General features: G+C 38.4%; 1 protein-coding gene and 1 pseudogene across 5 annotated transcripts in view; both read left to right on the top strand.

Moving 5' to 3' along the window:
- IMMP2L (inner mitochondrial membrane peptidase subunit 2) overlaps window positions 1-21396 on the top strand; it is an 848583-nt gene extending 827187 nt beyond the window's left edge. For 4 of the 5 annotated variants that reach the window (XM_038557367.1, XM_038557364.1, XM_038557365.1 and 1 more), the window contains one exon: window positions 20652-21396. In XM_038557367.1, coding sequence (XP_038413295.1) covers window positions 20652-20771 — 120 coding nt within the window. In that variant the 3' untranslated portion in view covers window positions 20772-21396. The remainder of the gene's footprint in view (window positions 1-20651) is intronic. The other variant, XM_038557368.1, reaches the window with a different exon arrangement.
- Window positions 21397-24162: 2766 nt separating this feature from the next.
- Window positions 24163-25175, top strand: LOC482405 (annotated as a pseudogene).
- The last annotated feature ends 204 nt before the right edge of the window (window positions 25176-25379 follow it).

Raw genomic sequence — 25379 nt, 5'->3', positions numbered from 1 at the left:
TGGCAGTGGATGAGTTCACCAAGGGAAAACATATAAAGAGTGGAGAAAAACAAAGCATAACCTCAGGGTATATCTATGTTCAGGAAACAGGTGGCTAAAGATGAGTGAGCAGAGCTTTACAGTGTGTTTAGAGCACTAAGAAGGGGAGTAAGGTAGTCATTAGGGTGACGTTCTAGGTGGGCATCGTCCGCAGGGTTGAATATTGCAGAGGAAGGTGGAGATTGAAGACATTCCCTGGAAATGTTGGTGATCTTTAAAAACTCAGTTCTGTTGAATAGTGAAAACAGATGCCTGCAGGGGTTAAGGAATGAGTCAGTGGTCAGGAGCTGGCACCATTTATAATGCTTTATTTTGCTAAGAAAATTCATATTTCCAGTGGACCTTTTAACTGGTATTGTGGAGCTAGAAGAAAAATCAAGAAAAATAATGCTCATTTACCTAAAAGCAGTTTCCTTGTGATCTGTCAGATATGTAATTTAAAGCAACAAGAAGGCCTCCACTCTTTTTTTGTCGTCGTTCATTACTGCAAATGCTTTTACGAGAGGCAGAGGTCTCTTAGGGATGTTACCTTAATCCAAAGGATTTTGTTTTTATTGAGCTCATCTTGGTACAGGAAAAAAAAAAAAAAAAAAAAAAAGCTCCTTCAAAGTTCAGCTCTGCATCAAAAATGAAACCTAACAACAGCCACGTCTTATTGCTGTTGGAGAAAAGAGTTCCCAAACAGGAAATTTGTTGGGACAAGATTTCTTGCAATCATTTTTTTTTCTTGCAATCATTTTTATAGTTATAAACGATTAACACAAGTCAACTGAATAGAATTTTTCTCAAAGGCATAACTTCTAATTGGGAAGCATTAACAGTCAACAATGGGAAACAATACATTGTAGCTGTTTTCAATACCTCATTTTCTTATCTCTTGTTATTAATGTATTACACCTCAGGCTTCATCTGTACCTGACTTACTGTGGGGCTGTCATTGCAGTTAGTGTGTAGCAGGGCTCTGTGCTAGAAAAATGTAAACTTTACACCCTTTAATTATTGCAGCTACCTCACCAAGCTGATCTTGTTGCTCCAGTTTTGACAAGGACAAAAGACTGAAAGAAGTCAAATCATTTACCAAAGATGAAATGGCTATTAATTTTCTGAGTCTGCATCCCTATGTGGTTTTCTGACCCTAAATCTTCTGGGGTCAGAAAACCATGCATGCATGCTGCTTACTGATGGTTCCCCTTTTCTCTTCTTTTGACCATATGTACATCATGGTATTCCAGGAATAGGGGTAGTCTGCTATCGATGCTGAATTATCAAGGTTTCTGATGATTAAAGAAAAATCTCTTTTGACCCCCTGATTGAAAAAATAAGTTTAGGCTGATTAATTCCCTCCACCCCATTCAGTTAAAATTTCCTTAAAGTAATGAAGCAGTTGTCTTTTCAAGTTATGGAAGACATGGAAAAGAAAAGGAAAACTAATTGGAGCTGTAGTTTCAAATGTCAGTACTAGACACAGTGGGCTAAATATGGCCAGGAATATTCATGGGTCTACTCCTGGTGCTTTGTGCATACCTCATTCCTCTCCAGTTTGTTAGAGGAAATGATTGATGACAGTCTCCTAACAGTAGGAGGATGGCACGTAGCATGCATGAGGATGAGTGCCAAATCTGTGGAACCTTCATCATCAGCCAAACCTCTCTTCCTCTCCATAGGACAGTAAGTGTTTCTACCCAGCAGTGTGTCCATAAGGCCTAAGCCCTCCTCACTCTTCAGGTTGAAGTCCTGACAATTTAATAGTATCCATGGATTTATAAAGCATCAGGAGTTTTAACAGTAAATCTCAGCTTCCTGCACTATCAAAATCAATCTATGCATCACACAACAAGTTTGTATCATTTGCAAAAAATTTTTATAAGAGTCAGCATTCAATTATCTGAGTCAGTGGAGTAAAGTCATATATAATCCATAGCAGTGGATAATCTCTAGATAATTTGTAACTTTATACTGGAAAAAATAAATTTGTCCCTGCTGTATTTTCCTTAGGCTACTATGGAAGTTACCAGCCTTTTCCCAGGCATAGATACATAAATGTAATGAAAAGAGACATGATTTTCAAATGATTTAATCAAGCAAATAACAAGTTGGAATGTAGAAATTTTAATAGGCTTTTGTCTGGATCTTTATAGGTTCTGCAGGCTCTAGCAGAACTAATAGCTGCAGTTTTATAGGTGATTTACAAATATTTCCTCCCCTAATCTTTGCTCTGTTCTGTTATGCCTAATGTCAAGGCTCACCTTTGTATAGCTGAGCACTAGGACTCTACTTGCACAGAAGTCCCATGAGTTCTGATCTAGGGGTGCATGTGTTACTGCTCAAGGAAGTTTATTAATTCTTACATATAGCTGATGGCTTCCTAGCATTATCTTTGAAATGCTGTGTTCCCCTAGGTGTCTGTCCTTAGCACTCTTACTTTCTTCTTCTCTAGGAAAGCACTTTAATTCCTGTGGGTACAACCAGATGATTCCTAGATCTCTAAGTTCTACTTCACACACTTGCCTGAACTCTTGCAGAGAATGGTCTGTGGTATTCTGTGACAGTCGGTAGTAATCTCAGATTGAATAATCCCAAATCGAACTCATTGTTTCTCAAATCTGCTCCTTCTTCCATGATTCCTCTGGGGTTAAAGGAATTACCATCTTTCTAGGCAGAGGAGAATTTAGTCCTCTCCATTCTTCCTTCCTTGCTCTACCCCCATGTCCAATCAGTTGCCAAATTATATCCAGTTTATTTTTCTTTTTTTCTTTTTTTCTTTATATCCAGTTTAAATGAATATTGTGTAGTTTCACTTCTTTAATCAACATTTGTTGAACTTCTATTTTCATGCCATGGATTTAATATGTGAGATAGCGCCCACTTTGAGAAGCTCCACACCTAGTAAGAGAGAAATAATGAAATAGATTATTATTTTTTATTTTTTAAAAGATTTTATGAGAGAGAGAGAGACAGAGAGAGGCAGAGACACAGGCAGAGGAGAAGCAGGCTCCCTGCGAGGAGCCTGATGTAGGACTCGAACCCAGATCCTGGGATCAGGACCTGAGGTGAAGGCAGAGGCTCAATCCCTGAGCCACCCAGGCGTTCTTGAAATATACTATTTAACAGACAGTATAATAATTATTAGCTGGCATTAACTAGGCACCGGTTGCTGAGACTGGGAGGAGAAGGTGGAAGCCTTCCACGTCCAGGAGGAAATGATATCTAAGCTACACCTGGAAAGATGAAGAGGAGTGACCTATGTAAATAGCAGAAGAAAGGCTTTCAGAAGGCAGACGAAAAGTAGTATATGCGAAGGTACAGAAATGTGAGAGACAGCGAGGTCTTTTCCAAGAGGTGTTTGAGTGACCCAGGTACACGTTAAGGAGTGCCAAGAAATAAAGCGGGGGGACATTTATGAAGGGCTCTGTACACTGAGCATGAAACTTGGATTTCATTCTTCTTCCCCGAAACGTGATCATCTCTCGTCAGCAGTCTAGCAAAAAAATCTCCTGACTGCTCTCTTGTTCTCTACGCTCACCTTTTTTTTTTTTTTTAAGTTTGTTGGAACCTTTAATTTTGAAATAGTTATAGATTCACAGCAACAAAAATCGTACAGAAAGGTCCTTCACCCAATTCCCCTGGATGGTTACATCTTACATGAACTACAGAACCATAGCAAAACTAAGAAATGGACGTTGGAATGATGCGTATGTATAGGTCTATGCCATTTTATCATTTTTTATGGTTTGTTTTTATGATTAAAACCATTTTATAGGGATCCCTGGGTGGCGCAGCGGTTTGGCGCCTGCCTTTGGCCCAGGGCACGATCCTGCTTAGATTGCAGTCAGAGGTGGCCCCCCTGTTAGAGTTTAGAACCCACCTCTCTCCTAATCCTTCACTGGCCTGTGTGGACCGATGACACTCATCGTCTGCAACCTTCACTTGTGCCAAACGCGTCCCGTGGATCAAGCCTGTGACAACTGTCTTTCCTTCTAAGTTAAAACTCCTCAGGCCAGAGTCCATGGCTCCTTCATCTCGGTTTGTTTAGAACCCCATGACCTATACTTTGTACATAGTAGGCTTTTTTAGATCGGTTGTATCGAGTAAAAGGAACACACTTTAGAGTCTTTCCACATTTCTTCATTTTCCAAGTGCTTTTATGCACATCGACATAACCGCATTACTGTAATAAGCACCGGCTTTCTTGTCCCTGCCAGCGAGTGTTCCTTACAGCCCAGTGGCTTGTAACATGCCCCGCTGCTACATATCAGCAACAGTTCCCAAACAGAGTGGCATGGATGTGTACAAACCTTAATGCACAATGTTTGTTTTTGTCTGCAGAAAGTGAAAGGCCTCACTTTTCCCTGGGGTAGAAGCAGGTTTAGAAAGCACTGATGCAGGGCCCCTTGCCAACCTTTACAATTTCCAGGGCTCTACACCTCATTTCACTGACAGGTATGTTGAAAAGGGCTTTGAACTAGGAGCCAGGGCTAGGATTTGTGTCCCAGCCATAACTAACTGGGTACCTGTAGGCAACATTTCTGAGCCTTGATTTCTACACCTTTAGAATTAGGAATCAGACATTAATTCCAAATATCCTCATCAATATTCTATTACCAGGATTTTCATGGTAGCACGTCAATCAGTTATCTTGGATACAAAAATCACAAAGCTATCCTGGCTTCCTTTTTTTTTTTTTTTTTTTTTTTTCCATCCTGACTCATTTGAGAAGAAAAGGTGTTATTGGAAGAATATTGAAGATTCTGCTGAATGGATAGGATGAAAACCAGGTAGAGGAATTTGACATCCGCACAGGGTGCTCCTATGTTCACACAGGAGCAGGGTGATGAGTTTGGCAGTTGGTGCCACTGGACACTTCCTGGCATTCATTTCTCTGCCAGTAACTCTGATGGTATCCTTGTTTCTGCATCTCCCCCTCTGTGTTTGGAGTCCCACAGGCGGGCATCCAATTGGCTGAGCCCAGCATAGATCCTGTAGAGGAAAAACATAGTTGAGGACATAATATTTAGAAAAGACCATTTAAAGAGTGTGTTACCCATCGAGACTTCTAGGTAATGTAAATACCTATCCTTGGAAGGAGTTAGATTCCTAGATTAAATGCAAGACTACATTGCCTTAGTCTCTTGCAGAACAACACTCACCCAACTGCCTACAAGGTGAATTCTGTTGTGACTATCTGGGAGAGCCTTCCAGTGACACAGTCCATTAAGGTACTTAAGAGTATGCTGTCATAGATCTGACGTGAGGACTAGCTTGCAGAAATTTAATCAGAGGAAAACTTTCATCTTGTCCTGTAAGAGCTACGTAAGTTAGCATGTTCTCTGCTTTACGTTGGCTCTCAGGCAGCCAAGAACCCAGGGTGTGGCTCTCTACAGCAACTGTCTTCACCCTTGTAGTTGTCATTTTTATTTACCTTCTTTTGTTCCTGGTTGTTTACTTTGTAAAAACCCTCACAATCTTTTTGAAGGAAGGAATGAAAGAGGGATGTGAAGTGGGGAGAGATGGATGCCAGCCACCCAATGAATAGAGGTAACCATGGCAGAGAAGTAGTGGCATCCGCCACAGCAGCAGGCCTGGCAATGGATATCAGTTACGTTGTTGGCCTGAATCCTCCTACCCAGGGCAAACTAGTCTATTCCTGCAGCTGCCTGTCCACTTGTTCTAATTATGGCTTAAAACAGTGTCAACAACAAAGAGTTCCACACCCCTCCCCTCATGTATTTACATGAACTGTTTTACCTCCTACACAAAAATGGCATGTGGGACATCAGCTACTAGAGATAGCACAAGTAAACAATGAGACGTCAGTAATGTCATCCATCTACTGTGGATTATTGTGGATACTATGAGTTGCTAACTATCCAAATGATATTCAAGTATTTCATCACCTGCTTAATCAAGCTGCAAAATAAGGAGTTAGACCACTTCAACTCCAGTGATTTGATTATGTGGTAAAGAGAGTGGTGCATAAACATTAATCCTGGGAAATTAATTCATGAAAATTAGCTGAAGATACCCCTAGAGGCCTGTTTTGTATCTATTTTTGCATAAAATGTTGAACTAACTACTTACTGAAGGTGTCTTGGGGGAACTAGAATGATTATGCATGATTCTGTAGTTATCTAGAGAGAATCATGAAGAGGCCATGAAGTGACCTAAAATGCATTCTGATTAAAGCTAAGTCTTGAACAGGAAAATTGCTTTGAAATGATTAAAGTTAAAATTGTTGGTAATGAAGGAAAACACTTGTCCTAGAATGAGGACTTTAAAAGAGAGAATCTCATTTTGAATCTTTTGTAAAGCATATGGCTTTACTTTTTCATTGCAAAATATTGGCTTGTATAAACCTATTACATTGTCTCAATTTGAAATTCAGTGGAGGACAAGGAGGACTTGGAGAGTATTCTAGATAAAAATCTGGCAAGGGGATTGTCATGAGTGAAGATCCGCGCTCAGGAGAGGGAAATCTTCAGTATTCTTTAGAGCCACCCTAAATGCATCCACTCCATGGAGCCTTCCTAAGGGTTGGCCACAGTCTCTGCTTAGGGTACTTGGCTCCTTTGTACGTCTACCACGTCAGGTTGTACTTTGATGGTTTGTTGAAATGTCTGTCCTTCCCACCAGATCATGAGATCCTAGAGGACAGGGTTCATCTTTATAGTTTATATTTCCAGCATCTAGCAAGGTGTCCGTCCTGCCCTGGACTAAATCCACAACTCTGATTACATTTTTCCTCTTTGGTAAATATTCACCTCTACAGATATTTAAAGATATTAATATTTTATCTCAAACCTTGGAAGGCAGATGTTTCAGAATTTGGACTTTTCAGATGTCAGAAAGGTGGTGTCAGTGTCTATAAACAGTGTCTGTCTGTAAACAATGTCTACACACTATGTAACATAACATTCCCAGCAAGGTCTGGGGAAGCTTCTATATACTCAAACATGTTAATTATGCAGCAAAAATATTAAAGAGACTATTGTAAAGTTGTAATAATCATAAGAGTTCATATGTCTTTTCAAATTAGTTTTCATTTTCTTTGGGTAAATACCCAGGAGTATAATTTTTGGATCATACAGTATTTCCATTTTTAATTTTTGAAGGCACCGCCATACTTTCCACAGTGGCTGTACCAATTTACATTAACCCCAACACTGCGTGAGAGTTCTTTTTTCTCCACATCCTCACCAATGCCTGTTGTTTTTTGTGTTATCTCATCATGGTTTTGATTTGCATTTCCCTGATGATAAGTGATGATGAGCATCTTTCCGTGTGTCTGTTGGCCATATGGATTAGTTCTTTGGAGAAATGTCTATGTCTTCTGTCCATTTTTAAATTGGATTATTTGTTTTTTGAGTGTTGAGTTGTATAAATTCTTTATATATTTTGGATACTAACCTTTCATGGGATATGTCATTTGTAAATATCTTTTCCCATCCAGTATGTTGCCTGTTAGTTTTGCTGATTGTTTACTTTGTGCTATGCAGAAGGTTTTAATTTGAATATAGTCCCAATAACTTATTTTTGTTTTTGTTTCCCTTGCCTCAGGAGATATATCTAGAAAAATGTTGCTGCAGCTAATGTCAGAGAAATTAGGAACTGTTCTCACTTTAGAATTTTTATGATCCCACATCTCACATTTAAGTCTTTAATCTATTTGAATGTTTTTGTATATGGTTTGAGAAAGGGGTCAAGTTTCAAGCTTTTGCATGTAGCTGTCCACTTTTCCCAACACCAGGTGCTGGAGAGATTCTTTTTTTCCATTGCTTGTTCTTGCCTTCTTTCTTAAAGATTAATTGATCATATATATATTATATATATATTACATAAATAATATATATAAATCGACCATATATTTATGGTTCATATAATTTATATATATATATGGGTTTATTTCTGGGCTTTCTATTCTGTTCTCTTGATCTTTGTGTCTTTTTTTAAATTATTTTTTAAGATTTTATTTATTTATTCATGAGAGACACAGAGAGAGAGGCAGAGACACAGGCAGAGGGAGAAGCAGGCTCCATGCACCGGGAGCCCTGATGTGGGACTCGATCCTGGGTCTCCAGGATCACGCCCCGGGCCAAAGGCAGGCGCTAAACCGCTGAGCCACCCAGGCGGCCCTTGATCTTTGTGTCTAATTTTGTGCCAATACCATGCTGTTTATGATTACTAGAGCTTTGTGTAGTATATCTTGAAATCTGGGATTGTGATATCTGCAGCTTTGGATAACTCAAGACTGTTTTGGCTATTCAACGTCTTCTGTAGTTCTTTACAAACTTTAGAATTATTTGTTCTAATTCTGGAAAAATGCTGTTGGTATTTTGATAGACAGTACATTAAATCTAGAGATTGCTTTGACAATATTGTGTCAATCCATCAATGTTTCATGGTTTATAAAGTACTGGTCTTTTACCTCTTTGGTTAAGTTTATTCCTTGGCATTTTATTATTTTTGGTGCAATTGTAAATGGAATTCTTAATTTCTCTTTCTGCTGCTTCATTATTAGTATAGGAATGAAGCTGATTTCTGTATATTGATTTTGTATCCTCCAACTTTACTGAATTCATGTATCAGTTCCAGTAGTTGGTTGGTGGAGTCTTTGGGTTTTCTATATATAGTATCATCTCATCTGCAAAAAAAAGTGACAGTTTTACTTCCCCCTTACTAATTTGGATGCTTTTAATTTCTTGTCTGATTGTTGGGATGAGGAATTCCAGTATTGTGTTGAATAGAACCAATGAGAGTGGACATCCTTGTTTTGTTCTGGATCTTAGGGGAAAAGCTCTGAGTTTTTCATCATTGAGGATAATGTTCACTGTGGGCTTTTCATATATGGCCTTTATTATATTGAGGTATGTTCCCCATAGACCTACTTTGTTGAGGGTTTTAATCATAAATCAATCTTGTACTTTGTCAAATGCTTTTATGCATCTTTTGAAATGATATGATTTTTATCTTTTCTCTTGCTGACATGTGATCATGTTGATTGATTTAGCAAATATCAAACCATCCTTACGACCCAGAAATAAATCCCACTTGTTTGTGATACATCATTTTTTAAAAATGTAGGTTGGATTTGGTTTACTAGTATTTTGTTGAGGAGTTTTGCATTTATGTTCATCAGAAATAGTGGCCTATAGTTGTCCTTTTTGTAGTATCCTTACCTAGTTTTGGTATCTGGGAGAATTCTGGCCTCATAGAATGAATGTGGAAGCTTTCCTTCATCTATTATTTGGAATAGTTTAAGAATAGGTATTAACTCTTCTTTAAATGTTGCTAGATTTTACCCTGAAGCTGTCTGATTCTGGACTTTGTTTCTGGAGAGTTTTTTTGTTTTTGTTTTTGTTTTTTTTATTACTGATTCAATTTCATTATTGATAGTCTCTTCAAATTTTCTATTCCTGATTTCAGTTTTTGGAGTTGGTATGTTTTTAGGAATGTATCCATTTCTTCTAGGTTGTTGGCATCTAATTGTTCATAATCTCTCTTATAATTCTTTATATTTCTGTAATATCAGTTGTTATTTCTCACCTTTCACTTGTAATTTTGAGTCCTATTTTTTCTTCTAATCAGTCTGAGTAAAGTCTGACAGTTTTATTGATCTTTTCAAAGAGCCAGTTCCTGGTTTTATATCTGTTCTAATCATTAGTATTGCTTTACCTCTGCTGGTTTAGGGTTTTGTTTGTTTGGTTTTTTTCTAGATCCTTTGTGGGTAAAGTTAAGTCGTTTGAGATTTTTCTTGCTTCGTGAGGTAGGCAGGCCTATATTGGTATAAACTTCCCTCTGAGAACAGCTTTTGCTGCAATGAGAAGACTTTGGTTTATTGTGTTTTCAGTTTCACTTATCTCCATGTATTTTTTTAAAATTTCCTCTTGGATTTCTTGCTTGACCCATTCATTCTTTAGTAACATGTTGTTTAACCTCTATGAATTTATGTTGCTTTTTCATTTTTTTCTTATGGTTGATTTCTAGTTTAACAGTATTGTCATCAGGAAAGATGTAGGACTTCAATCTTTTTTAAAGTGCAGAGAGAACATTTTCCAGAAAAGAATGTGTATTCTGCTCTTTCAGGATGGAATGTTCTGAATATATCTGTTAGATCCATCTGGTCTAGTGTGTTATTCAAAGCCACTGTTTCTTTGTTGGTTTTCTGTTTGGATGATCTGTCTCTTGATGTCAGTGGGGTATTAAAGTCCCCTACTATTGTATTACTATTGATTAGGTGCTTTATGTTTGTTATTAGCTGCTTTATGTATTTGGGTGCTATATTTACAATTGTCATAACTTCTTACTGGATTGTTCCCTTTATGACTACATAGTGTTTTTGTCTGTTACAGTCTTTGTTTTAAAGCCTGTTTTGTCTAATATAAGTATTGCTTTTCCAATTTTTTCACTTCCATTTGCATGATAAATGTTTTTCCATCCCTTCACTTTGAATCTGCATGTGTCTTTAGGTATGAAATGAGTTTCTGTAGGTAATATGTAGGTGGATCTTGCTTTTTTTTATTATTATTTTTTAAATCTACTCTATCATCCTATATCTTTGGATGGGAGTGCTTGGTCCATTTACATTCAAAGTAATTTTTGATCATTATGTACTTCTTGGCCATTTTGCTTTTGTTTTATGGTTGTTTTCTGTAGTTCTGTTCCTTCTTCACTTGCTCTCTTCTCTCACAGTTTGCATTCTGCAAGAGGGGACCTACAGCTGCCCCAAACTAAGGCAGGCAGGTTTGGAGGGCATGGATTAGCAAACGTATGAGGATGGATATTTGTGAGCACATTGTTAGCAAGCTAGGTAGCAAGTGTTGGCACTAGTTCCTGCAGATACCTGTGTGTCTAGGCTAGGGTATGGGGGAGGTAAATGGCTCCTGCCAGCACTTTTCTTTTTTGAGAAATCTCCAAAGGCTCCTTCTCCCTCCAGCACATACTCTGAGATGAGTGAACAAATCTCTCTCTTTTATATTTCAGCCATTTTTCAAACTGCTGCTTCTATGCTGTGTCTCGGCAGGCTCTTTGTTGTGCTGTCTCTTGAAAGGAAGGCATAGATTCAATTTCCTCTAGCCTTCCATGCTCTCCCAGGGCAGAGCCTGTTAATTTTGAAAGTTCCAGGTGTTAAGCCCCACTTACTGTAAGGGCCCATGAAATTTGGCTCCTCTGGTTTTCAAAGCCAAATGTTACAGGAATTCATCTTCCCTGTGAGGGTTCCCCATGCCTGGGGTGCCTGCTGTGAGGGCTCTTTTTTTCCTTTATCCAGGGGAGAATGCCTAAGGCATCCCTCCTGTCTATGCACAGTCTCTGCAAGTCCATTTAGCTCCCAACCATGTCTCTGCTCTTCTATCCTCTTCCATGTGGCCTCTTCTCTACCTTTAGCTGTGGAGAGTCTGTTCTGCCAGTTTCAGGTCATTTTCTCAGTAATTTACACTGATGTGGTGTTATCTAGTTGCATCAGTGGGAGGCAGTGAGCTTAGGGCCCTCTTACTCTGCTCTATTCCCCAGAAGTCCTTGGTCCTTTTCTTCATTTCTTTTTGAGAACGGATGTTGGATAGACCAACAGCAGGCCTCAAATACTTGGGTAAAGAGGAGAATTGAGGTGGCTGGAAAGGACTCCATGGAAAAGTTGGATTAAAGTGGATTTTACAGGAGGGTCCCACGGATATGAGGAAGAGGATTATAAACTGGAGTAGAGCAATCATCAGAAGCAGAAAGGTGGACACGGCATGTGCTGTTAGGTGGAGAGGCCGTTAGAGTAGAACTTGCATACTGAGGTATCATGCAGCAAAGCTGACTGACTTCTTTAAGCTCTAGCAAATCAACCCTTCTTTTAAACAGTGTTCTTCCCGGTTCCAATATTGTTCCATTTTGATTTGACTTGCAAAAGTAATTGTAGGTAATTTAATATTGTAGAATAAATATCATCTGACTGCTGCCTTGTTTATGTGGAAATTTTTCTCTCTTCTTACACTAAGTAAATTCATTAGGGAACAGATTTTATTTGCTAATAGTGCATATAACATGTGTTTGTATTTTCTTTATGGAAAATATTTTAATCAGATGAACTTTTGTGCTTGTTCTCTTTGTCATCCTGATCCTCTTCTGACCCTGGCTCTGGTTCCGACTCATCTTTGTTTTTAAAAAGTCTTTGCTCCCATTTACAGTCATCTTTCCTTTTTTTTCTGTGTTTTTCCCTTTGTCCTACCTTTGGGCTCTTTTGCTTTGCTTGCCCTTATCTTATCTTTGCAAGCTCTTCCTTTAAGAGATGGTATCCTGAAGCCAAGAATTGGAAGAGTTCTCTGTGACTATAGGCCTATGAATAGGGAGTGGAGGGAACCATAGTAACACACCTGTGCCTCTGGAACCTGAAGAAAAGTCTGGGCTCATGAAAGCTGTGTCTACTACATGCCAACATAACTTCTCAGTTGAGCCAATTCAATTAAAGATAGGTAATTCAGTGTAAATTTAGTCCATGTGCTTACTTGGCATTGTGTGGATAAAACAAACTAATTGACTAATAGCACTGATCAATTTTCAGCTACTAATTTTGGTGTTTCCTAGAGCAGAGATCTCTTAAGAGGGGAGCAAGAATAGGAGAGGGTGTGTATAAGGATCCCCTGGAGGCAAAAATAAAAAATTAGAACTCTTGATCTGAAAAAATAAGAGTTTAAGTTTCACTAACATTTGGTTTTATGGAATGTTAACACTACTGCACACACACACACATATATATAATATATACAGTAAATATAAATGTTTAATATATATTTTAAAATATATATCAAAGTCAATTTTCTAGTATTTTTGCTGTTAGGGTACACAATAAAAATAGACTATTCTAGATCACTGATTCCCAGTCTATGGGCAACAATTATTTTAAGAAGCCCATTGATATATGTGGATCTGTCTTTTCATTCAGCAGACACTAAAAGCACAATGATCTGCTAAGGGATTATATGATTTAATGATTTTGTCATGTCCTAAAATTTACTGTAAAGATTTATGCCTAAAACTGTTGTGAATCCTTTGAAGAGTAGACACAGTTACACATGGGACACAAAAGAGCATAGGGGAGAGTCAAGTCCCAGGAAAGTACTAGTTTGGTTGGTCAAGTAATCTAACTTCGAAAAAATTTTAGTCATATCTTAAAGATATTTTAGGTTCTAGTCTAGATTACTGCAGCAAAGTGAATATTATAATAAAGTGTGTTAAATGAATTTTTGGTTTCTCAGTACATATAAAAGTTATAAATGTAAACACATTATACTGTATTCTATTAGGTTTACTTTTTTAGATATAATACTATTGCAATGTATATGCTTTAACCTTTTTTTAGAGGATATTTTTAAATTAATCATCACTTGAGCTTTCAAAAAGTCATATTTTTTGAGTGTGTGGATAGAAGGTCTTGCCATCATTGTTGATGGCTAGGTGGTGGTTGCTGAAGGTTGGGACAGCTGTGGCAGTTTCTTCAGACAACAGTGAAGCTTGTCACATTGATATACTCTTCCTTTCATGAACAATTTCTATGTAGCATGTGATGCTATTTGATAGCATTTTCAAAACTTGGAGTCAGTCTTCTCCGACCCTACTGCTGCTTTATCAACTAAGCTTATATAATATTCTAAACCCTTTGTCTTCATTTCAAGAATCTTCACAACATCTCTACCAGGAAAGGAGTCCATTTTAAGAAATCCTGTTCTGTGCTCATTCATAAAATGATGATTAACTCCTCATCCATTAAAGTTTTTTCTTGAGATTGTAGCAATGCACTCACTTCTTCAGGCTCCTTTTCTAATTCAAGTTTTCTTGAATTTCTATTTCTACCACATACATAGCTACTTTCTCCACTGAAGTCTTGAACCCCTCAAAGTTCTCCATGAGGGTTAGAAGCAACTTCTTCCAAATTTCTGTGAACGTTGATATTTTGACTCCTTTTCCATGCATTCATTGGAAGTATACTTCATGACACTTAGATTGACAAATCCTTTCCAGGAGGTTTTCAATTGACTTTGCCCATACCCATCAGTAATAATTATCTGTGGCAACTATAGCCCTAAGAAATGCATTTGTTAATGAATAAGCTTTGAAAGTCAAAATGAGTCCTTGATGCACAGGCTGAAGAATAGATGTTGTGTTAGCATGCATGAAAACATGAATCTCATTGTATGTCTCCATCCGAGCTCTTGGAAGACCAGGTACATTGTCAATAAGCACTAATATTTGAAAGGACTCTTTTTCTAATCAGTAGGTCTTGACAGAAGGCTGACAATGTTCAGTAAACCACACTGTATACAGATGTGCTGTCATTCAGGCTTTATTGTTCTATGTCAGAGCTCAGGACGAGTAAATTTAACATAATCTTTAAGGTCCCTTGGATTTTTTTTTTTTTTTTTAAGATTTTATTTATGAGAGACACACAGCGAGAGAGAAGCAGAGACACAGGCAGAGGGAGAAGCAGGCTCCATGCAGGGAGCCTGACGTGGGACTCGATCCAGGGTCTCCAGGATCAGGCCCTGGGCCAAAGGCAGGCGCTAAACTGCTGAGCCCCCCAGGGATCCCCTCCCTTGGATTTTTGAAATGGTAAATGAACATTGGCTTCCATTTAAGGTCACTAGCTGCATTATCCCCTTGTAAGAGAGCCTGTTCTTTGAAGCCAGACATTGACTTCTCTCTAGCTATGGAAACCCTAGCTAACATCCTCTTCCAATAGAAGACTGTTTCATCTACATTAAAAATCTGTTTTTTTAGTGTAGCCACATACATTAATGATCTTAGATCTTTTGGATAACTTGCTCCTTTACCTTATGGAGATAGCTTCTTTCCTAAAACCGTATGAACCAATCTCTGCTAAATCAAACTTTTCTTCTGCAGGTTCCTCACCTTTCTGCCTTCAAACAGCTGAGGGGAGTTAGGGCCTTGGTCTGGCTTTGGCTGGTTTGATCATCTGTCCAGACCACTAAAATTTTGTCCATATCTGCAATAAGGCTGTTTCACTTTCTTACCATTGATAGCTTTTTAATTTCTTTGAACTTTTCTTTTTCATTCACAACTTGGCTTAGGACAAAAGCTAAGCCTCTTGTGCCAGTCTTGGCTTTTGATATGTTTCCTCACTAAGTTTACTGAATTGTAGTTTGGATTCCCAGTGAGAGACCTGTGACTCTTAATTTTACTGAACACTTAGAGGCCATATGGGGTTATTAATTGGCCTACTTTTGATATTACTACATCTCAGGAAATAGGGAGGTCTGGAGAGAGGGAAAGAAATGAGGCAACAGCCAGCCAGTGGAGCAGTCACAACACATACCACGTTTATTAAGTTTGCCATCTTCTACAGGCACAGTTTGTAGATCGCCTAAGCAATTACAGTAGTAACTTCAAAGATCATAGATCACCATAACAAATATAATGAAATTTGAAATAATGTAAGCATTATCAAAATGTAACACAGACACAAATGAGCAAATGCTATTGGAAAATGGCACTGAAAGACTTATCACAGTGTTGCTGCAAAGCCTAATAAAACTAGGTATGCCTATACGTGCTTAAGCATCTCTCTCTTTAATAACAAATGGATTTTTTTTCTTCAACATGTTTCTTTGTTTACCTATTTTGACTGAATACTGGCACATCTTAGGAAAGCAGCTTCCAGCACAGTTATTCCTTTTTATTTATGTCTTAGTTTGCTAGGACTGCCATAACCAAATACCATAAACTGCATGGCTTGAGTGACAACAAAAAATTCTCAGTTCTGAAGACTGTTTTGTTTTCTTTCAAGACTTTGCTCCTTAGCTTGCAAATGGCTGACTTTTTTTTTCTGTGTCTCCACATGCACCCCTATTGGTTCTTTGTGTGTCTTAATGTCCTCCTTTAACAAAATTCCAGCCTGATTGAATTAGGGCCACCCTAGTGGCCTCATTTTAACTTAGAACCTTTACTGAGGTAACTATTTTCAAATAGAGTCTTGTTCTGAGCTACTGGGGCATTAAGGCCTCAACATATGAGTTTTGAAAAAAAAAATACAGCTCCTAACAATCATTTCCTTCTGATCAATCTAGGTGTTTCAGGAAAGTATGTGGAACAGCAGTATGATTAAGTTGACCCGATCTTGATTTGTCTAGCATAGCTCCATTTTACTATTATCCTGACTTAATTTAAAAAGTACCCCATTTGACGGTCAAAGTGTCTTATTTAGAAAATAAATTATATGATGGATCTTGATAGGTTCAAGAGCCAGAGGGCATACACATCAGTCTTGGCTCAAAAAAAATCTCATGTTGTACATAGGTTTCCTCCACTGTGGAGACTATAATAGAACCTGCATCACAGAGTTAGTGTGAGGATTCAATGCATCAGGATGCCTAAGTCACTCAGAACACTGCCCCGGGTGTAGTAAGCAATAAGGAGGAGGATTGTATTTGTCAGGTGTGATGGTTAATTTTGTGTGTCAGCTTAGCTGGGCTATGGTGCCCAGCCCTTTGAAGGTTTCTGTAAGGGTGAGTAAAGCATTTTATTCTCCAATAGGTGGGTGGGCTTCGTTCAATCAGTTGAAGGCCTGCACAGAACCAAAGGATAACCTCCCCAAGCAATAAGCGATTTGCGAGCAGATTGCCTTTGAACTTAAACTGCAACTCTTTTCTGAGTCTTCCGCCTTCTGGCCTTCCCCATTAGATAGATTTTGAACCCACCAAGCCTCCATAATTACAGGAACTAAATGTTTCACATAAATTTATTTCTATATATAAACACATATCCTATTGGCTCTGTTTCTCTGGAGGACCCTGCTTACTACAGTATGTGTGGAAACCAAAGCTGTACCTTGAAGTACAGCTTTTAAGTTTTTTTATTTCTGGATTAATTCTGGATTTTTTTCCTGCCCTGTATTCACTATGCTCTTTGCATGTCTATATACATACTAATAGAGATCTGTGACAAGAATGCTGAGCGTACATAGGCCCTCTTATCAGCCTTTCTTAAAGAAATGCTTAAATTTTGCATTCCATACTTTTAAACAATAGTAATATTCTACATCTGTGAGATTCTTCACATTCATGACTATAAATTATTTTTTTCAGGAAATACATAGTATACCTAATAAATATTTGGAATAAAAGAATCCTAGGTTTTAGGAAAATGAATGTTGATTAAAACAAATTGAAGCACCAAGCAAGCAAATATATTGGCAGGAGTCCTGGCAAATCAACCATATGGGAAAAGTTCAACAACTTGAAACGGCAAATAAAGGCTTGAGGGACAACAGAGTAGCAGTTATCAAATCTAAAAAGGGTTATTGTGGAGAAGATAGAAATCAGCTGCCCTATAGCTCCACTGAGTCCAGAAAAAAAAAAAAAATAAAAGTAGATAAAAACTTCACTATTACAGACCATTTAGATCTAGGTTCCTGCCAGGTAACATGGTTGTGATGGTTACTTAGCATGTTCCAAAATATGTTTCAGGGATTCTTTCAAGTTGGTTAAGTTTGCTTTTTCTGGGTGTGACACCAAGTGGCAACTTCAGATGCTGGATTCCCAACGAGGTCAATCAGAATCACTAAGGGGGGGGGGTGTTGGGGGGAGGAGGGTTGTAAAAACCAGTCTCCCTTTCCTATGAAGTGTTAGGAAATGGTTTCTAGGATATACTGGTGAGAATTAAAAGCCACGTGCAGAGGGGAATGTGTAGTGTTCTACCGTTGGTATGAGGAAATAAGTGTATATTTGGGTTTCTTTTTCCAAAAAAGGAAAATATACTGCTAGAAATGGAAGCATTTAGAGGTATAGTAGTAGATGGTAGACTGTCATTTGTGTATATTTTTTGTATTGTTTTCTCATTGTTAGTATAATTGCCACAAATAATGTAACTTAAAACAACAAAATTATTTTACAGTCCTGGAGGTCATGAGTCCAGTATGGATCACTGGGCTTAAAACCAAGGTATCAGCAAGGCTGCATTTACTCAGAAAGCTCTATGGGAGAAAAAAAAAAAAGCTCTAGGGGATCATCTGGTTCCTTGCTAGGTTCTGGAGGCCACCTGCATTCCTTGGCTCGTGGCCATTTTCTCCATCTTCAAAATCCAGCAGTATAACATTATCTGTCTGAATCCAACCCTTCTGCCTACCTCATCTACATTAATGGAATCTCATGATTACATTTGGGTTCCTAGAATGCGATAGGATAGTCTCCTTATCTTAAGATCAACTAATCAGCAACCTTAAGTCCATCTGTAACCTTAATTCCTCTTAGCTCCACAGCACTACATATTCATACCTTCTGGGGATTGGGATATGGACCTCTTTGGAGTGTGTATTCAAGGGGCATTTCTGCCTACCTCACCCTTTAACAATAACATTTCATCAAAAAGGATCCCAAAAGCACACTAAAATTGAATACAAATAGAAACAAACCACACAGTATTTAACACAGCTACACTGTGGAGGAAAAAAGGTCAGATTCCAATAAATATACCCTTAAAATGAGATTTACTGTAGGGATTAAAATAGTTGTAAAGAATCTTTGATTTTTACTCAGTAAATTTTTGTTTGGGAGCCAGAGTGCTCACTCTGGAAGAAGGAAGATAGACATATCAAATGGGGGAAGATGAGGGAAAACCCTGGGGTTTTGGATATTTTCTGTTTATTCTCTGAAATGGCCTTGAATATTGACACCCATGGAGCAATGAGTACATAGAGTAGCAGGTGGTGGTTTCTAAATACTTTCCTGAGTAGACCCAAGCCTCCTTAACGAGATGTCTGATCTCAGGCTGAACAGGTACAAGTAAGTCTGCAATGTTGAACCCAGAACTCATAACAGACTTTAAAAAAAAATGATATTAAAAGAGGCGTTCAGGGTCAGAAGGGGAATCACTTTAGAGAAGAATAACAGCGAATAAATATAAAAGGAATAATAAGTTTGGAAACTCACTATTATAATCATCGATGTAATAACTGATTCAGGGAGGATCATCGATGGATATTAAACTCATTAGATGGTTTAGAAACCAGCTTCCTTGAGAGACCGTGAAATTATTTTATGTGAAATGTTGACACAGGATAGTTACATATTTCAAAATATCACCCCACAGATTAGTTACTAATTATAAAAGGGAAACAATTTGCTTACAGTGGAGAAACCTGGTCCATAACACCTTAATCAAGTGACCAAACTTCACAGGAATGGGACAGATATTTTGTGTCTTCTGACATGAGAGAATAAGAAGAATGCATTACCAAGTACATTGTGTTCTTGCCCAGAACCCTTACCTTGAATCTATTTAGGAGGGGAAAAGTCAAGCCATTATAAATGTAGGACATTTTACAAGGCAACAGGTCTGAACAAAAATAACAACAATTATGATGCAATTTTTGACCCTTAAGAATTTTTAAAATAGCTATAAAAGACACTATTGTAACTGAAAAACTTAGAATGTTGGCTATATGTTAATATTGTGTCAATAATATCTTACATAGAATGTATTATGTTTATGTAGGAAAGAGTCTTACTTCTGAGGAGATACATGTGGAAATATTCAGAGTAAATTCAGAATGTCAGCAAATTTCAAATGGGTCATTAAAAAAAGTATGTACACAGACACACACACACAAGGGAAAAGTAACAAATGCAACAAAATGTAAATAACTAGTGAGTTTGGGTGAATAGAGCTTGCTCCCTCCACCCCCCGCCCCCCACATTTTCAAATTTTCTGTATGTTTGATTTTTTTTTTTCCAAAGTAATGTTCCTTTACTGGGCCCCTGAGCTTATTTTATTTGTACTCCAAGTTGTGAAGTTGGTTTTGTTTTTCAAATCAATGTGTTTCTAGTTTTCTTGTTAGAGTCCCTCCCTGGACATGCAGTTGAGTCTCTCCTTGAATGCATATGCTAGGAAACAACTTCAATGAAAGCAGTCTTGTATGTTAATCTCTATGGACCTCCAATTTATAGGAAAAACATTTGAAAATATAAAGTGAACCTGCAGTAACCTGCAGTAGCTAGTTAGCACATATTTATTCTTTTTCCTTGCTTCCTATTCTCCATTGCTCTTTCCCTTAGTTTTCCACCTCCCTCTGTGAGCACTAGTTCTGTGTTGCTCCATGTGGTTTACTTAGTCTCACTGTAACTCTTGCTGCTTGGCCAGTAGGCAGGGAAATGCTTTATACAAAAAAAAAAAAAAAAAAAAAGTCTCTGACTTATCCACAAAGTAAAGTGTCTAAAATACTGGTAATTCCATAGGAAATTCTGAGAATGCAAACCAGATTTGTGTTCCCTGGCTGCATGCAAACTGATTATTGAGGATGAGGGTTAAGTTTGCAGACCCTGGGGTTGGACAGCTCAGCCCTGAAGCCAGCCTCTACCAGTCGGTTGCTGTAAGACTTTTGGCAAGATCTTTAACCAGTTCAATTTTAGTTTTCTTATATGAAAAATGAGTGTAATACCTACTTCCAATGGTTGTGAGAATTTAAAGGCATTTAGGTACATAAAGCACCTAGAAAAGTACTGTATAAATGTTAACTATTTTTAATCATCTATCAGACCTGGATCAAATTCTGTTTTTAAGATATTAATGATAATTCTGATAAAATAATTCCTTGCTTGCTTTCTTTGTGTCTCTCATGGGTTCAGGTTTCCCTAGGACTTCTGCATGCCCATGCTACACATATCCTGTGGCCGCCAGAGCGCTGGCAGAAGTTGGAATCTGTTCTTCCTCCAGAGCGCTTGCCAGTTCAGAGAGAAGAGGAGTGAATGATGGCATGGAGCTCCCTCAGCTGCGGCATTGGGAAGCATTGTAGAAGGGATGGGAAGGAGGAACCTTCAAAAGGCAAAGCTTGTTTCAAATGAAGTGATCTGCGTTATTAAACAGTATTAAATAGCAACTGATTTTATGTTTAATTGTAATACCCTATTGTGTAATGCCAAAAAAAATGCAGACCTTTGGGAATATGAACATTTTATTCCCATGTCTGACAGGGAATTTGTTATGTATACTTATCCCATCGATTGTTGGGTTTTAATTTTGGTGCTTGCTGATGAAAGACTATGAAAATTAGTATTTGATGAAAGTAATTCAGTAATATCATTTACTCTTAAGATAGAACATGAAGAAACATACAGTGATGGAAATTATATTGGAATTGAAGGTATATACAATGCAGTGACTGCCAGTTAGGAAGAACAGTAAACTGTGATGTAAAAATAAAACATTGATTTGCTCAGGTATTGTATTGAGTATTTATCATTTAACCCATACCTTCATTAATGAGGAATATCTTTTTTTTTTTTTTAAGCAAGGAATTTAAAGGAAGGAGAACCAATTCTATCAATACTTCCATATAAATAAACCTTCTTTATTGACCCTTTTAAATCAAAACTTCTGAGTGATCTCTTGCCTGCTCACACTGATGAATAAACTGATTTATCAGTATTCAGCCACTATGTGAAATGTTCTGAGTGAAATGGTCAAACGTGACTGACTTTTTTCCAAGTTTTATTTTCCTTCCCAGTGATTTTCATGTTTACATCTGTAAAAGTGAAATCACCAACTGCAAAGCGGGGTAATGTTAGCATAATATATCCTGTAACTGCATAGGTAAAGAGGTAAATTCCTTCATGCAAGTCTATATTTAGAGAGTAACAGTAAAAACCCATAGGCATTTTAACAGCAGCTGTTACTAATAATTCCTTAAACACTATATGTAGCAGCTCAGTCTGCAAGTAGCAGTGAGTACTTACAGACTAAGGTTGGTCAAAATTATCTGCCTAAAATCTGTTGGTGGCCCCTTATCAATTCCATTTCTCTCTGTTCCCTAGCATGTATTTCATGCTCTGACCTTTAACTCCAGTTTACTGAATACTCATTAGTATTTCAAGGCTTGTAACTTGTCTCTTGACTGCATCCCCTGGGATTAGATGTAAACTAGAGAGTGTGTAAGAGCATTGGCCTTTTAGTTGCTAGAAAATAGCAAATTCTGGGGACCACGGAAGAGGGGTTTGGAGGTACTGCTGAGGGCAGACAAAACAAATAGAGAAGTTCTGTGAGAATAGCTACTATTTACCAGCCAGTGTAGAAAAATTGGATATTTTAACAGTTTACCAAACTGGTTATCATCCTTGCTACCTTACTCACTACTTGTACGATTCCTGATGAAGCTGATAAATGCTCTTTATTTGATTTCATATTCTCTAGCCATCTAACACATCACCAGCAGAGTTAATACTTGATGCTGTCAAACAACTCAGCTTATAAGTTACCGCCTCAAAAATGCAACTCTAGGCAGACTTAATCATTGGTGCACTTATTATTTACCAGATAAGACAATCACCTAATATTAAACAATGGAGAAAGAGTTCATCATCAGCTACCACTCCCTGGACACAGCAAGAGGCACCAGACCCAGGAGCCAGTCTTTCTGTGAAAAAGGCCTGTTCGTTTATCTCCATGGTTGCAATGTGAGGGCCAAGTTTCTAATTAAATACACATCCCAGAGACCTCAGAGGGCAGGAATGATCTTTATATTCTTTGACAATTTCCAAAGTGCCAGTATCTCCCAGACAGAAGCCTATATGCTTGTCTGGTGCCTTGTTTTGTTTATGGCTGCTGCCCAGGGGACATTCTTGAGCACATAGCTCTGGTAACAATCTGAAAGTGAGTTCTTATCTGGCTACCCCACCCAGGCCACAATACAGTGGACTGAAACACACCACATTATTTTGTTGAAGAGGTCCTTTTTGATTCCTGGAGCTTTGGCATGAGTGGGCAAGCAGACTGTCTGGTATAGACCTAGGGGCCTAAAGAGGTAGGGATACGGGGATAAAAGTTGGTGCACACTATCTTTGCACTTTCTCTCACTCCAGATTTCCAGCAACTCCCAGAAAGGGATGTATATGCTTGTCTGTTGCTCTAATTTTTATTAATGACACCCAGGGGACATTTCTACCTTGTCTGGCTATTGTGTCAGTAAGACTACACTTGTGGTCCCACAGAACTGTACACATTTGCCTACTTTAAAAGCTGCCACCTAAGAGTTTCTGCTTCCAAAGAGCCTGAATCTAGAGGCTAAGATTCCCCACCCACCCCCACCCCCAGGAACCATGCAAGTCTAGGGGAACCTTTAAATATTGGGAACCACTAGAAATAAAATAGGTGGCTTGGCCAATCACCAAGTCTTGAGAGACAACCAAGAGATAGAGAAGGGTAGAACAATATGGTTCATCTCCTATACAAGGACACTTCTTCAAAACTGGGAGAGATGGCAGCTAATGCATAGAAACCAACAGAGTCATGAATACGAAGAAACAGGAATATGTTCCAAATGAAATAGCAAGATAAAACCTCATAAAAAGGTCCTTAATGAAAGAGAGATAAATGATCTACCTGTTAAAAGTTAAAAACAGCAAGAAATGATAGTGCATCATAGAAATGCTTACTGAACTCAGGAGAATGCATAAACACCCTGAGGATTCAACAATGAGAAAATATAATAAAGCACCACATAGAAGTCACGGAGCTGAAGGATCCAGTAACTGAACTGAAAAACAAACTAGAGGGATTCAACAGCTGACTAGATAAGGCAGAGAAAAGATTAATGAAATCAAAGCCAAGGTCATGGAACTCATCCAACCAAAACAGGAAAAACAAAGGATTTAAAAAAAAAAAAAAGCTAGTTTAAGGGCCTCATGGGACAACATCAGGTGGACTGATATTCATGTTATAGGGGTCCCAGGAGGAGAAGAGAAAGATGGGCAGAAAACTTATTTGAAGAATTAGTGACTGAAAATCTCCTGACCCATGGAGGGAAACAGACTTCCAGATCCAGGAATCTCATAGTTCCAAAGAAGATGAATCCAAAGAGACCCTCACTAAGACACATTATAACTAAAATTCCAAAGTTTAAGATCAGGAGACAGTCTTACAGGCAGCAAGAAAAGGCAACTTATTGCAAACAAGGAACTCCTTAAGGCCATCAGATTTTTTAGCAGAAACTTTGACTATATTATATCACTCCCTCTGGCCTTCAAAGTGTTGAAAGAAAAATCCTTCAATCAAGAATACTCTATCTGGGAGTCAGAGCCACCATTGCCAAGTCCCAACCTGACCCTGCATGCTGCTGCTGCCCAATGTGCACTCCCGATTCCTTTTGGTTTTAAGTCTAAAATGGTAACTCTCAAGGATCAGCCGATTCAGAATCTTAAGGAAGACCATATTCCCCAGAATAAGATTACAGTTGTTGGGGTTGGTGCTGTTGGCATGGCTCATGTCATCAGTATCTTAATGAAGGATTTGTTGATGTCATGAGAGATGATGGATCTCTACAACGGCAGCCTTTTCCTTAGAACACCAAAAATTGTCTTTGGCAAAGACTATAATGTGACTGCAAACTCCAAGCAGGTTATTATCACAGTTGGGGCACATCAGCAAGAGGGAGAAAGTTGTCTTAATTTGGTCCAGCGTAACGTGAACATCTTTAAGTTCATTATTCCTAATATTGTCAAATACAGCCCCAAACTTCAAGTTGCTTGTTGTTTCCAATCCAGTGGATATCTTGTTTCCAATCCAGTGGATCTCTTGACCTATGTGACTTGGAAGATAAGTGGCTTTCCCAAAAACTGTGTTATTGGAAGTGGTTGCAATCTGGATTCAGCCCGGTTCCATTACCGAATGGGAGAAAGGCTGGGAGTTCACCCATTAAGCTGTCATGGGTGTGTCCTTGGAGAGAGCATGGTGACTCCAGTGTGCCTGTATGGAGTGGAGTAAATGTTGATGGTGTCTCTTTGAAGAATCTGCACCCTGACTTAGGCACTGATGCAGACAAGGAACAGTGGAAAGAGGTTCACAAACAGGTGGTTGACAGTGCCTTTGAGGTGATCAAATGGAAAGGCTACACTTCCTGGGTCATTGGACTGTCTGTGGCAGATTTGGCAGAAAGTACAATGAAGAATCTTAGGCGGGTGCATCCAATTTCCACCATGATTAAGCGTCTCTATGGAATAAAAGATGATGTCTTCCTTATTGTTCCTTGCATCTTGGGACAGAAAGGAATCTCCGATGTTGTGAAGGTGACTCTGACTCCTGAGGAAGAGGCCCGTTTGAAGAAGGGTGCAGATACACTTTGGGGGATCCAAAAGGAGCTGCAGTTTTAAAATTTTCTAATGTACCACATCACTGTCTAGACTACAAGATTTTAGTTGGAGGTTGTGTATGTTCTTATTATCTGACCTGTTACTCAAGTAGTAATATTAAAACGGCCCAAGAAAAACATCAGTTTCCTAACATTACAAATGGGAATGGTTCACAAAACCCTGCAGCTATATCCTGATGCTGGATGATGCCTGTCTTGTGTAGTCCTAAATTGG

The sequence above is a fragment of the Canis lupus genome, chromosome 14, assembly GCF_011100685.1.
Source record: "Canis lupus familiaris isolate Mischka breed German Shepherd chromosome 14, alternate assembly UU_Cfam_GSD_1.0, whole genome shotgun sequence".
NCBI classification, from domain to species: domain Eukaryota; kingdom Metazoa; phylum Chordata; class Mammalia; order Carnivora; family Canidae; genus Canis; species Canis lupus.
This window is presented reverse-complemented; position numbering and strand designations above follow the sequence as displayed.